General features: G+C 39.4%; 1 protein-coding gene across 3 annotated transcripts in view; it reads right to left on the bottom strand.

Moving 5' to 3' along the window:
- Nucleotides 1-1,808: 1,808 nt before the first annotated feature.
- The window catches only part of celsr2 (cadherin, EGF LAG seven-pass G-type receptor 2), a 64,989-nt gene continuing 54,086 nt past the window's right edge, over nt 1,809-12,711 (bottom strand). Inside the window, exons 20-34 of one of the 3 annotated variants that reach the window (XM_035151400.2) lie at nt 12,041-12,359; nt 11,177-11,344; nt 10,957-11,080; nt 10,672-10,872; nt 10,411-10,585; nt 9,396-9,508; nt 8,947-9,029; nt 8,157-8,283; nt 7,955-8,065; nt 6,726-6,856; nt 6,555-6,637; nt 6,304-6,468; nt 5,811-5,993; nt 5,344-5,566; nt 1,809-3,783 (exon numbers count right to left, since the gene is read on the bottom strand). In XM_035151400.2, coding sequence (XP_035007291.1) covers nt 3,759-3,783; nt 5,344-5,566; nt 5,811-5,993; nt 6,304-6,468; nt 6,555-6,637; nt 6,726-6,856; nt 7,955-8,065; nt 8,157-8,283; nt 8,947-9,029; nt 9,396-9,508; nt 10,411-10,585; nt 10,672-10,872; nt 10,957-11,080; nt 11,177-11,344; nt 12,041-12,359 — 2,231 coding nt within the window. In that variant the 3' untranslated portion in view covers nt 1,809-3,758. The remainder of the gene's footprint in view (nt 3,784-5,343; nt 5,567-5,810; nt 5,994-6,303; nt 6,469-6,554; nt 6,638-6,725; nt 6,857-7,954; nt 8,066-8,156; nt 8,284-8,946; nt 9,030-9,395; nt 9,509-10,410; nt 10,586-10,671; nt 10,873-10,956; nt 11,081-11,176; nt 11,345-12,040; nt 12,360-12,711) is intronic. The other 2 variants (XM_035151401.2, XM_035151402.2) reach the window with 2 other exon arrangements.

Here is a 12,711-nt window from a genome sequence, read left to right as displayed (position 1 = left end):
GATATTATCGAATTTTCTCTACATTTACATAAAAGTTCATTATTCAGTTAAGAATTTGCTGAGTCAGTAATGAAAGTGAAATATTTGCAGCATTAGCCCTGAGGCTTCTTCGAGAGAGAACGATGTGTTTTTAATTTCTTCAACAGAATAGATACATGAGGTGGTAATGATCCACAGGACACTGGCAAGTAGCATCAGCGCCACCTAGTGAGATTTTTAGGCCTCAATCCTTTCCTTGGATATAACCATGAGAAATGGGTCTGACAGTTTACTGCAGAGAAGAAACACGTAAACACTGACTCCTATTCCATCTGGGTGGAACACTTCCTGTATTTAAAAACAAACTAAAAGAATGTGCACTGATCTGACGGCTCAGACATGAAATATCCATGTCGTTTTTTTTGTGGCGCACATCATTTACAAAAGCAAACTTTTAAATGTTAACTACATGGATATTTAATGTCTGGGCCGTCAGTCTCTTTCCAGATTCCAGATTTTCCTGAATTTAAAGACGACTACTCACTTTTGATAATGATAATGATCTGTAAGAAGCCTCTAAAACTTAGAAGCACCAAAGATCAGATGTCTTTCTACATCCTGTGTTTCCACATGACGTCTGCTCACATCAAACCGTTATGTCGTTGGAACACAGCAGAGGAATTAACTTAATGACTCGGTTAAACATGTCCCATGTCTCTTCTGGCTATAAAAGAATTTTAATCCATTTAATTGGCTCTAACTGAACTCTTTAATTGGAGTCTTTCTGCAAAATGAAAAGTCAGAATTTTATGTAACACTATTTACACTTTAACAGTGTTTTCAATCAGCATTTGTGTGGGAGGTGGGTACAATTTTACACATTTTAAAATCTTTTTTTAAAATTTATTTAACATATATTTTAAATAATACTGTTTAAAAAAAAAAAAAAGTTTATTTCATTCATCGACCAAACAAAACAATATGGCCTTAGATTTGGTCCTATGAATGTATAGATCAGCCTTTTTTTCTCCTTGTACATAGTATGGACTGGCGACTATTTATTTGCCCAGTCTCCAGCAAAGATCATTAAAGTTTAACACAAACACAAAATTATAATTTTTATATTTAAGGTTCACTTCCCTTTGACATTACAATTGGTTACTGCCATTATTCAAGGCTGTCAGAGACTGGAGGGGAGATTGTGACCATATTTCCTGATATTCAACTGGAGACATTTGACCGTGAGGTGATAGTTCTAGTTGTGCTAGTGACCTTCAACAATTCATTCATTCAGTTCATCATTTCATGTCTAAAGACCTCAAGTTAAAACAACTCCTTTTTATACATTGTTTGAAAATGAAACCTCGAAATTAAGTTGGATTAATTTAAAATGAACAAATCAAGTTTTTTTTAAGTTAATTCCAATAAAGAAATCAAAATGAGTTGATTTCACTAAATTGCTGTCTGCTTTACAGTGCACAACATCCTCTACAAAACCACAACTGTCATTTTTTTACATCTTGTATGAAATCAAAAAACTACATACATGTGAATATATGAGCTTTTGAGGTGTGGGTGAATTTCCTGTTTCCAGTCTACTTGCGCAGCTAAGCTAACTGGCTGCTAACGTTCGTGTCATATTTGAGAGTGGTATCGATCTTCTACATTGAAATAAAGAGGCTGTGATTCTTATAGTAAAAGTTTGTAATCTGGTCCCTTCCAGCAAACAGTGCAAATGCAAAACACTTTATTCAGACAAAAAAACATCAAGGCTTTAAAAAGTGATATTGTTTGACTTGGCTCTGATTTAAAAAAAATGAGGTGAGATGTAAATGGTAGAAAACAGTTTAATCAGTAAAAACAGGAGCGACAGAGTAAAACAAACAATTCTCTGTTGGTTGGATATGAATGATTGATCTGGTAATGTTGATTCTTATGGCATGAAATTCATACATTTAATTCATGTGGTTGGTAAAAAATGGCATCACATTGTTTTGACTTCATGTAACAGTTAAAAACCAGGTCTGAATGTGAGAAGCAAGTTTACATATTTACTTACATTTAAAGATATGTTCTCGATTCATTTACATATGCAGGACAAGAAATGTCAGGGGACAGGAATACCGCATTTCATCAATCAATAACTGGTACAATTAAAAATAGTCCTTAACAAATTAGTTTACATCTAATTTCATTAATCTATGAATCAAAAGACTAAATCACTGTGTAATCCATACTTTGAAGTATTAATCCACCAATAAATAGTTTCAATTAAAGAGGAATTTATAAAAATAACAAAAAGTCCATAAATACACAATTTAAAGACATTAAATAAGTCATCAATAATGAAGTTATGTAGAAAAACTAATTAAGATGAATTAAAAGTGAAATATATTTCAAAGTAGATGGTTAAATAAAATGTATTTATGATTAAATGTATCTTTAAATAATTTACGTAGACTGTTAGGTTGTTTTTTAAAATCCCTTTTTTGAATTTGAACATTTTGTCATTCGTTTTTAATTGTTAATTACTTTCTGTATAATTTATTCTTTTTATTTATAGATTGATAAACTGTTAATGCTTACTTTACATTGTACAATTATTGATAAACTAATGAAATGCTTTATTACTATGACACTTCAGGTCCTCCATATTTACAGGCCACTGTACAGTAAAAATTTATTACAGCTCAAATATTATTACATCACAAATTTGCACATATTTCATTATTTTTACAAAAGACAAAGCTCCGTAGCTAATCTATAAAATACAGCTGTTAAGTCAGTGAATGTGTTTATCCCTCAGATAAAACAATGAAAAACGAGAGAGCTTTTAATGTCCATAGAAAATGTCCTCTCATTGATTTACGAAAAAAAGCCCCGATCAGTCCTTTGAGTCCCTTTAACAGTCCACATGCAGGTTTAGCTCCTCGAAGGCTGAGCCGTCTCTTAATGGGAAAACCATCCGTTAACGAGAACTAGCTTATACGACGTATCCACAAACGGGCAGATCCAGTGATTTGAAGATTCTCTGCGTCTGAACGGCCTGCACTCCTCTGTCCTGCGCCTCTCGGACGCTTCAGCCGTTTGAAACAACTCGATAACCTGAGCGTGAACTCCTCAAACCTCAGGCACCAACACCAGCAGCTCCAACAGCAACATAAAAACTGGCAAACCACAAAGGCAGAGTAGCGATGCGTGAAAAAGGAATGTCCCTGAATGTTTGCACGTCTACAACTAAATGACCCAGCCCCCAAAAAAACATGACTTCTCCATTGTTCCACAGTCTTCAAAACAAAATATATATCCTGGTACAAAACAAAAAAACTACAAACAAAAAGAAAAAAGTAAACTGCCGACAAATCTGGGCAGTAAATAAAAAAAGTGCATTGCTTCAAGTATGTAAACAAAATGATTTCTTTAAAGGGAGAGTGAGACTCGTGTCAGTGTGCGTGAGCCTGGGCCAGTGCAGTGACTCCTGAGGTTTGGCACACATGTCTGAACACACACGCACACACACGCACACACATACATACAGTACATCACTCTCTCACACACACATACAGTACATCACTCTCTCTCTCACACACACACACATACAGTACATCACTCTCTCTCTCACACACACATACTCTCCTTCAGAGGATCAGGACGACGATGGGGGAAACTTCATTTTTCCACATAGTTTCTAAAGGGGAAGTCCGGCGCTCCCTGTTTGCAGTCAGCGCAGAGGAAGGAGGCTCTATGACCTGCAAAGACACACCCCTCCGTCAGTGCGGTCACATGGTGGTGTTGCAGTGGCTGCTGGGAAAACAGGGTGGAGCATGGAGGAGGAGGGTGAGTTCAGGATGGATGAAGAGGAAACAAATGAAGCACAAAACAAGATAGAACACAAATAGAAAATAATAAACATATGAGGCAATCACACACACACACACGCACACACGCACACACGCACGCTGAAATGATGCACCAATCTGAAGATAGTGATCCTGATTGTGTTTGAATGAGGATCAGAGCTTCATGGGTTAAAATTAAAGTATAAAAATCTATGATTTTTGAAAAGAGAAAATGAGCAAAGAAGGTTGATTAGTGCATTTTGTTTGAAGTGATTTTGTTTAGTCTTGAAGAGACACACAACATGTTCATGTGTCCATCACTTTAGATGCAAATAATCTGTTCTCTCGTCTTTCTGTGTCCAGACAGTGTCTCTACTTTATACTAACGACTCACTGACACATCTACAGACTAGCTCAGATAGTTTAATGCTGAGACGTCAGTTTATTCATGTTGGACATGCAGCTGCAGATTTTCTTCAGGATCAAACCTCACTATCATCCTGCGTTAATGATTCAAACTGTTTTTTAAATCAAATTATTATGGCTCAGTGTTGGTAATAAATACAGATACAATTGTAGACTTTTCTGTGCCGAGTTATTTAACAGCTGCTTGTCTGTACCAATATTACATTTTTGATAACTTTATCTTATTCTATTACATGGAAAAAAAAAAATTGTAAATTGTTTTAGTTAATTCATCAATTAGTCGGAAAAAAAAGAAATCCACAACTATTGAATAACTTTAAGAAACATTTCACATAAAAATACCAAAACTGCACTGTCTCTATTCTTGTAAATAAAAAGTTTTGATCAAATAAAACAAGCAGTTGAACAACTGTAATTTGTAAATTTTATAACTACTTCCTGTCAAGTGATTCATTGATGATGATAAATAAGTTTTGACTGGAGCCCAAAAAACAAGATCCTATTTCTCAAATTAAGGGATCAACAATGTTTACCTTCCAATATAGAGTCTGGGATCGTATAAAAATAATTTGTGCCTAGCCTTATAGACACATCCCATGGATTCAACCTCCACTGCATGTCTGCGATGGGGACTGAAAATAAAATGTCTCTGCGCTCCATGAGCAGTGAGTGTAAAATAGAGAAACTTCTAAACTGTCCCTTTTAAAAGGATCAATGTAACAGCTGTTGTAGAAATCAAACCTTTTATCGTTTTATCATGTATGACTCTATGTTTAGATTCACTGTTTCTGGTCCAGTTAAATCATATTAAACAGTTTCCACGTGACTGTGTGTAGTGGCAGGATGTCTGCTGTCTTCATTTGGTTTAACATTAACATTTAACATTAAATATGTGGAAATGAACCTGACTACAAACAATGGAAACAACAATCAGTGAGGACGGCAGCACAAGTCGTAGTGTGACGCAGACAGTTGAAGGAAACACAGAATGACGACTCGGGACATGTTTACACTCACAGTGAGTTCAGTTCTGCACAACAACAACACAAACATATGGAGAATTTGTATCAACTAGTTTTCATATTGAATTAATACTCACTCTGATCCTGATGAGTCTCCGTCCACCGTCCCCGCCTTGATGCTCATGGCGACACCGTTCAGCTGCTCAGGTCGGCTGGGTTTGGACAGGCCGCTCCGACTGTCACCCGAGGTGGAGCCCGGCGGGGACGCCGTGCCGGGGCCGTTTCCACACAGTTCGTTGTGGATGCGATGGAGACTGTTCCTCTCTACGATAGGAGAGAGCTGCTTCTTCTTAAGGATCCCTGCAGTGGATTAAAAACAAGATTCACTGATGAGAATCTGAAAAATGTATCCAAATATTGGATAATTAACTTGTGTCGTTCCACTTGTAGCAGTGTTTCCAGACAAAATTCAGTTCTCAGGTGAAACTCTCAGGCCACATGATCAATTAAAAAAAAACGTATTTATTGACAAAAATTAAATATTTTCAAACTCAACCGTATGTACATAATGTCCAGTTTCTGGTGTGTGTGTGTTGAACTTCACCTTTGTGAGGGTGGGAGTGGAAGTTGTGCAGACTGGGCAGAAACATCGTCATGTTCTCCTGTGTCCGCTCGTCTGATAACGCCCCCGGATCGTGATTGTTTTCTATCTTGAGTCTGTCTGTGAGCTCGCCGTCAGTCACTGCTGCGTAATCTCCAGGCCACAACATCTTACTCAAACTGTTGTCTGCAAACACAAAGAACAGAGGAAGCCCTGGAAAATGAATATGACTCTTTATTTACAGTCTATGATACGAATATGTAAATGAAAAACTAACTGTGAAATATGAATGTCATTTAAATGCTTAAGATGGGATAACTGTCCACTAGTGTTATTGAACGGATAGTGAATAGTCATTAAAATAATATAACACTGTCAGGTTTTGCGCTACAACTCCAGGGGCCATGAAGGGGCCACAATTAACACTGAGGGGATCAATGGATCGTGTTTCTCTTTTGACTAAATGAGAGGCAGGCACTCAGATGATCTACTGTACCGTGTGGATGAGGTCTCTTGGTCCCATTGGACGCCAGGTTCTCCCAGCATTCATCTGGGGGGAGGGGACCCTCCTCGTCCTCGCTGTCAGAGGAGTGCGTGGAGGCGTAGGAGCCGCTCTGATCGTCCTCTAGAGACAGGTCGCTGTCCGAGTCGCTGTCGTGATCTGCGCAGAGCGAAGAAGAGAGTTAGTCCAGTGACGGCAGGGGATGCAGGTGAAAGTGAATCAGAGACGATGAAGGAGAAACATACCATCATGCACTTTAGTTTCTTGGAAGAGTGAGCCGTGGTCGTTCAGCACGATGTGCGCCTGACTGTTACTTAACCCATCGTCCCTGAAAAGACAAGAATTCAGTTCACAGCTGCTCCTGTCACCCAGCTGGGTAATGCTGCATATTGAAAACATAATATTATCTTCTTTACCGGAGCACAAACGGCACGTAGCTCTGCTGACTCTTGCCGCTCTGCATGGTGCCGTTCAGAGACACACTGGAGTCTCCGAAGGGAAGATGGTACAACCTCCCATCCATGTAGTTGGCGTTGCATTTGTAGCCCTGAGCATAGAGAGATGAGGACAGGAATGTGTTACATGAAATCACTCCTATACAGGATTAACAGGCCCTATATTGTTTCTGTGATGTAAAGGTAACATATGAGCACTGATTAGGATGTTTTAAGGATAATCATGGTGTTGTTCTATATTTACTGTCATGAAAACACTTAAATCCGCCTCTTATACTTTCTTCTTAACTTTCTTATCGTAGGTCCTCGGCCGTGGAAGCAAAAAGACAAAAATCATTTTACTTTTGAAATACATCAACACCTGATTGGGAAACTGCATCACTAATTAATACAAAACAAAATAAATAAGTAAATCTGAATTTATTATAAATTTGGTTTTGAAGTTGATAAAATTAGATACAATTAGAAAATTCAAGCCTGCATGTTTTCTGAGTCACTAATCAAAAGGAGTAATTACATTTTCCTTGTTTTGCTCCCATACTAAAAGTCCACTGGTTCATCATTGAGACATTCATCTTTATAAACAGCTCAGAAATACACAGTTTCATTTTAGAAAACAATATTTTTCAGAAAGAGAATTTACTATATATAGTAACTATTCTCAGTTGCAGTTTATGCTCATTGGTTTGTTTTTAAGAGTTTCAGGACAAGAATGGAGGAATAAGATGTATCTGGTTTTGGCTACTCTTTAATAGTAAGTTAGTTAATGATTGGTGATAATTAATTATTGTTCTCAGTCTTTTTAGTGATTTGACGGTAAAAAGATGATGAATATAGTTTGACCCATTTCATACTGTTGTATAATGATGTTAATAAACAAGCAGCTCATACAGATAATTAACAGCTGACAGTTTTAAAGGTTTGGAAAACAAACGTCATGAAAACATTGACGTGCTGGTGTGAGATAATTGCATATGTGCTGTGTGTGTGTGTGTGTGTGTGTGTGTGTGTGTGTGTGTGTGTGTGTGTGTGTGTGTGTGTGTGTGTGTGTGTGTGTGTGTATGTGTGTTCCTCTCACAGTAGCGTCAGTGTCATTAGAGAAGCTCCTGTCATGTGACTGAGCTGAGTGCTACGTGCCAGAGGTGTTACACTGAACAAAGTATTTTCTCAACATGCAGCAGTGGACTCACAGAGGCCTTCGACTTGATCATATGATCCGGGCGCTTGCGGCTGCAGCAGTATTTCATAGCATTCCTCGCTTCCTTGTTGAAGACGATGCGGAAGAAGAACACAAAGGGGCCCTGCGATTGGACGACAGAGGAGAGAGAAGGCGGTCAGGACAAAAGACGACGATCGTCTCCAGCTGTTTCAGTGGGGAAGAGGAGGCCTCACCTGCACACAGTTGAACCCGGCGAACAGGTAGTGGAAGATGATCATGTCGCTGTTGACGGACAGGAGAGCCAGGAAACACGTGACTGACACCAGGAGGAGGACGCCACCTGACGTCTTCAGGCCCGAGCTGCCGAATGTGAGTCACATGAGAGGGAACAGAGAGGAACGTTAGCCAGGAGCTGTCGGGACGGTTTCTATGCATTCAAGATGGAAGCAGAAGATAAGAATGAACCGACACCGTGGTCAGGGCGACAGTAAAAATAGGCCGAGAGAAACAGAGCAGCACATTGTGTGTTCCAGGAGGAGCTGTGATTGGGAAGCTGAGGACACATCAACAGGACACAACTGGTGGAAGTTACAGAGTCCAGCATTTTAAATACTTGTAATGACTTTAAATATAATTAACATTAAACTTAAACTCTTTAAAATCTAAAAATAGCTTCTCCTCTCTTGCTGCACAACAGTGTTCGATACCAAGCTCGTACTCGTACATTATCTATTTAGTTATAACAAAATGTTCAGTTGAGAAACAGCAACAGTTCCATCGTGTCTATGTCAACATTTTGTTTTACACTCTTATTTCCCTTCATATTTCAAACACACATACTCAACACCAAGATGGAGTATTTGGGCCGTGTTGAAGAAAGAAATTATTTAGAGATTTCCCGAAAAAGGCGTTATACTATGAAAATGAATTTAGAAAAAAAAACTTATTCTCATAAAATAATAACTTTTTCTTGTCACATTACGACTTTATTCTTGAAATCTCGGGACACGTCGGGACACTCACACACGAGGCTCCTTCTTCTCGATGCTGTGGTGTCTCGGAGAGCAGGAGGCTCTGGACGACAGGATATACAGGAACAGGTTCATCTGTGGACAAAACACCAAACTGTGTCACTGCTAACTACAGAGCAGGGGGACGGGAACATCATCATCTAATTCATCTCTGTCAGATTATCATTTTATTTATGGTTGAATTTAAATATATATGCTGACAGTAATTCAAGTAAATAGTGACGGCTGTGTTCACTTCATCATCCTGAGTCAGCTTGTTGCACGGTCATACGAAGTGGGAAAGACTTAATAACAGTGCTATAATGTAAAAACTACAATCTGTTCACATTGCAACAACTTTAATATATTTATCATATAATCTTTTATTATAGGAGCACATGTAAAGTAAATAGAGAAACAACACCCTCTACAGGTTGACGGTAGGTGTGTGCAGGGACTCACCGACACCACCATGGCGATGGGTCCAGCTAAGCTCCAGATGAGAGTGTCGTACATCGACATCCAACAGAAGTCTGGGTTCCCGTAGCCTTCGGGGTCCAGTCCCACCGCCAGGCCTGCAGAACGAGAAACACAGAGGGGAGCACCGAACTCTTCATCAATCAATTTGTCACTCGGGTTTAAAATAATAACAAAGTGTGTTGTTGTTTTCTCTCTTTTAAAAAAATGAATAAAAATCACAAAATAAATACTATAACTTGGGGAATTTGGGGGAGAGAATGGGGGAAAGGGTCGGGTCAGAACCGAACCCGTGGACACTTTTCTCTTTGCTGATGTAACGGGTCAGTTTTCATCTGGATTCTTTTTTAGCTAATGCTCAACCGTCTTCTATCCTGAGGAAATCAATCTGTTGCAGTCAGAAGATATAAAACATTACAAATAAAAAACTTTTAAAAAACTTAATTATGCCAAAATCTGTCTGGATTACATTTAACTGGAGGACATTTCACAATTCTTGAAAAGTAATTTTCATACTGATGACCAAACTCTTGAGTATCAACAGGAATCAACAGCTTGAGTGTCATGCTAAAAATAACTTGCATGTTTATAAGAACTGTTAATAAGAACTCTGCTGTACACATCAGATAAAACATAATGCAAGTTTGACAAAACAATTAAAGAAAGTGAAGTATTTGCTTTATGATGGAGCACTGCTCTTAGTGTCCACTGTTCGATACGGTCCAGTGAAAAAAACACAACTCCCTACAACCACAAACTGAACATTACTGGCATCACACAACTAGATTTTATGGCAGTTGCTTTTGGTTGTAAATGAAGTTAAAAAGCAAAATCCATTCATCAAGTTGCTACAGGTTGATTTTTTAACAACATACTGACAGACAGTGTTTGAGGAGGTGAAGCCTGCAGTGATAAGAGAGTCAAGATTAAGTGGAGGAACCTCCCTGTGCTCCACCCAACATTGCTGTGATGTGATAACTGTGATGAAAGGATTTCAGACCTGTGACGAAGGCAGGGACTCCCCAGCCGATCAGGTAGTAAAATCTCATGGGTCCGTAGTTGATGTCTCGCACCTCGCTGATCATGCGGTAGACGTGCAGCCCCTCCAGGAAGAGCCAGGAGAACGTGCAGAGGTAGAAGAAGTGCAGCAGGATGGCGATGACTGTGCACAGGAACTGCAGCGAGAGAAGAGGAGGGGAGATTAAAACACTGGGAGAGGGCAGGGGACATTATATGTGTAGAGGAGAACGTGATTGGTTACCAGGTTGTCGGCCTGGTTGATGCCCAGGATGAAGATCAGCTCAGAGAGGAAGAGTGCGGTGGTTCCATTGTTGATGATACTCGTCTTGTTGCACTGCATGGCTCTCAGACACAGGAGGAAGACATTGGTGAGGAAGAGGAACCCCAGGGTCACGCCCACTGTGCTCCACGTCAGGATTTTGATTGGCAGGATTTCTCCGTTCTGGCGCGATTAGGAGAAAAGTTGAGTTTTTTTGCAGAGTGAAGAAAAAAAGTGAAGATACAGATGGATCAGGTAAAAACTCACTTCTCTCCTGGAGACGTCCATGAGCACAGCAAAGCTGGTCATGTGGTAACACTGACAGCTGATGTGGGTGTTGTTTCTGAAAACCACCTCGCAGCCCTTCGCTGACCAGCCGCCGTTTCCAGCACTGATATAAAACACAAAGACCAGAGGACAACATGAGACAAGGTTCATCACCAGCTCTGTGTGTGTGTGTGTGTGTGTGTGTGTGTTTAGTACTCACAGGATGCTGTGGTTCCAGAAGACACAGATGGGTTTGGAGCGCTCCTCAGTGGCGACCAGACGGAACTGCACGGTGATGGGTTTGTCCAGTGCGTGCTGCAGCAGCTCGTCGTTGTCGTGCACCGTGATACTCACCACCGGTGTGTTGATGACCGGTCGCTTTGGAACTCTGAGGCAAATATATTTATAAAAAGAAAGCAGAGGATTTTAAAAGGTGTTTTCTGAACAGTTTTTTAAGAATTCTTGATTTTCTTCCCTGGTCTGTGAACTCAACTCCAAACTAGTTTGTTCCTACTGACAATACAAATCATTGAAAACTCAGAAAAACTGCTGAAAACAGTAGCTTTTACATTTTTCATGAATCTGTACTTTACAAGTAGATTTCTTTTCAGGTACTTTTCACTTTTACTCCACCTTCACTTTTACTTACTTAGTATATTTAAGTTTATTTAAGTATACATTTATTTTACAAGTAGGGAAGTAAATGTGGTAATTTCCTTTACCACAAATGATGAGCTATGAAAATCACCCTGCAGCTTTCATCTTGTCTGGACAATTCATTTTAAATAGAACTTTCTGATTAATGCAAAATATTAACTAAAACAAACTAATTTAAAGTGATTAGCGTGAATATTCACTAGTGTTTTTAGCCATACATTTTTTGTCATTTGGACATTGTGGAAGAATATGAAGAAAACTTGTCCATTAAATTTAAATGCTTGAAGCATCATGGTGGTTGAGTGTTTAACACATATATCATCTGTTCAATAAATGTAAAACTGGTCATAAAAATAAATCAATAAACTTAAAACACTCAAGTGTATTGACAGTGTTTAATGTTTTAGGTTTTGTTCGTCATCCTCACCGCAGGCTCCTCTTGTCGGGATCGTAGTTCTCTGGTAGCAGCGCGGCCAGGCTGTGGAAGATGATCACGCTGGCGATGGCGTCCTGCTGGCTGTCATCAGGGTGGCGTCTCTTCCTGTTGGCTGAGCGGTTACTCAGCGAGGGCTCTGGGAAGATGTCCAAGTGTCTGTGACCCTTGGGGTCCACAGGTGGTAGGAAGACGGAATCGGGCAGCATGACGGCCGTCTCCAGGTCCGCAGGTCGAGGGCCCCTCAGGGTCTGGTACCGCGGCAGTTTGGCACCAGCGAAATTCATCTTCTTCAGACGGTCGACAGAGATGACTGAGAACAACAACACAGTGTGAGGACAGACACTTCGACATTGACCAGGAAGGAGCCATATTATAAAAGAATACTGAGTCCAGAATATATTGAGTCCAAAATAATTTTTGGGATTATTTACTTATTGATTATTTGAATTTACTGATACCTCCTACAGGTTAAATGCTTCAAAGCCTTTTCTGCACTGCCAGGAAAATGATCGGTAGAAAATACTGAATCTCATTGAAATTAGCTTTTTTTCAATTTTATCTCCAACTCTTGGAGCTTAAATTTGACTTTCCTTTAGTTTTATTCTTTCTACAAATTTTTAATATGCTCCTGAACAAAACCTCATCATGTCATAACAGCAATG

This window comes from Hippoglossus stenolepis, chromosome 3, assembly GCF_022539355.2.
Source record: "Hippoglossus stenolepis isolate QCI-W04-F060 chromosome 3, HSTE1.2, whole genome shotgun sequence".
NCBI lineage: Eukaryota > Metazoa > Chordata > Actinopteri > Pleuronectiformes > Pleuronectidae > Hippoglossus > Hippoglossus stenolepis.
This window is presented reverse-complemented; position numbering and strand designations above follow the sequence as displayed.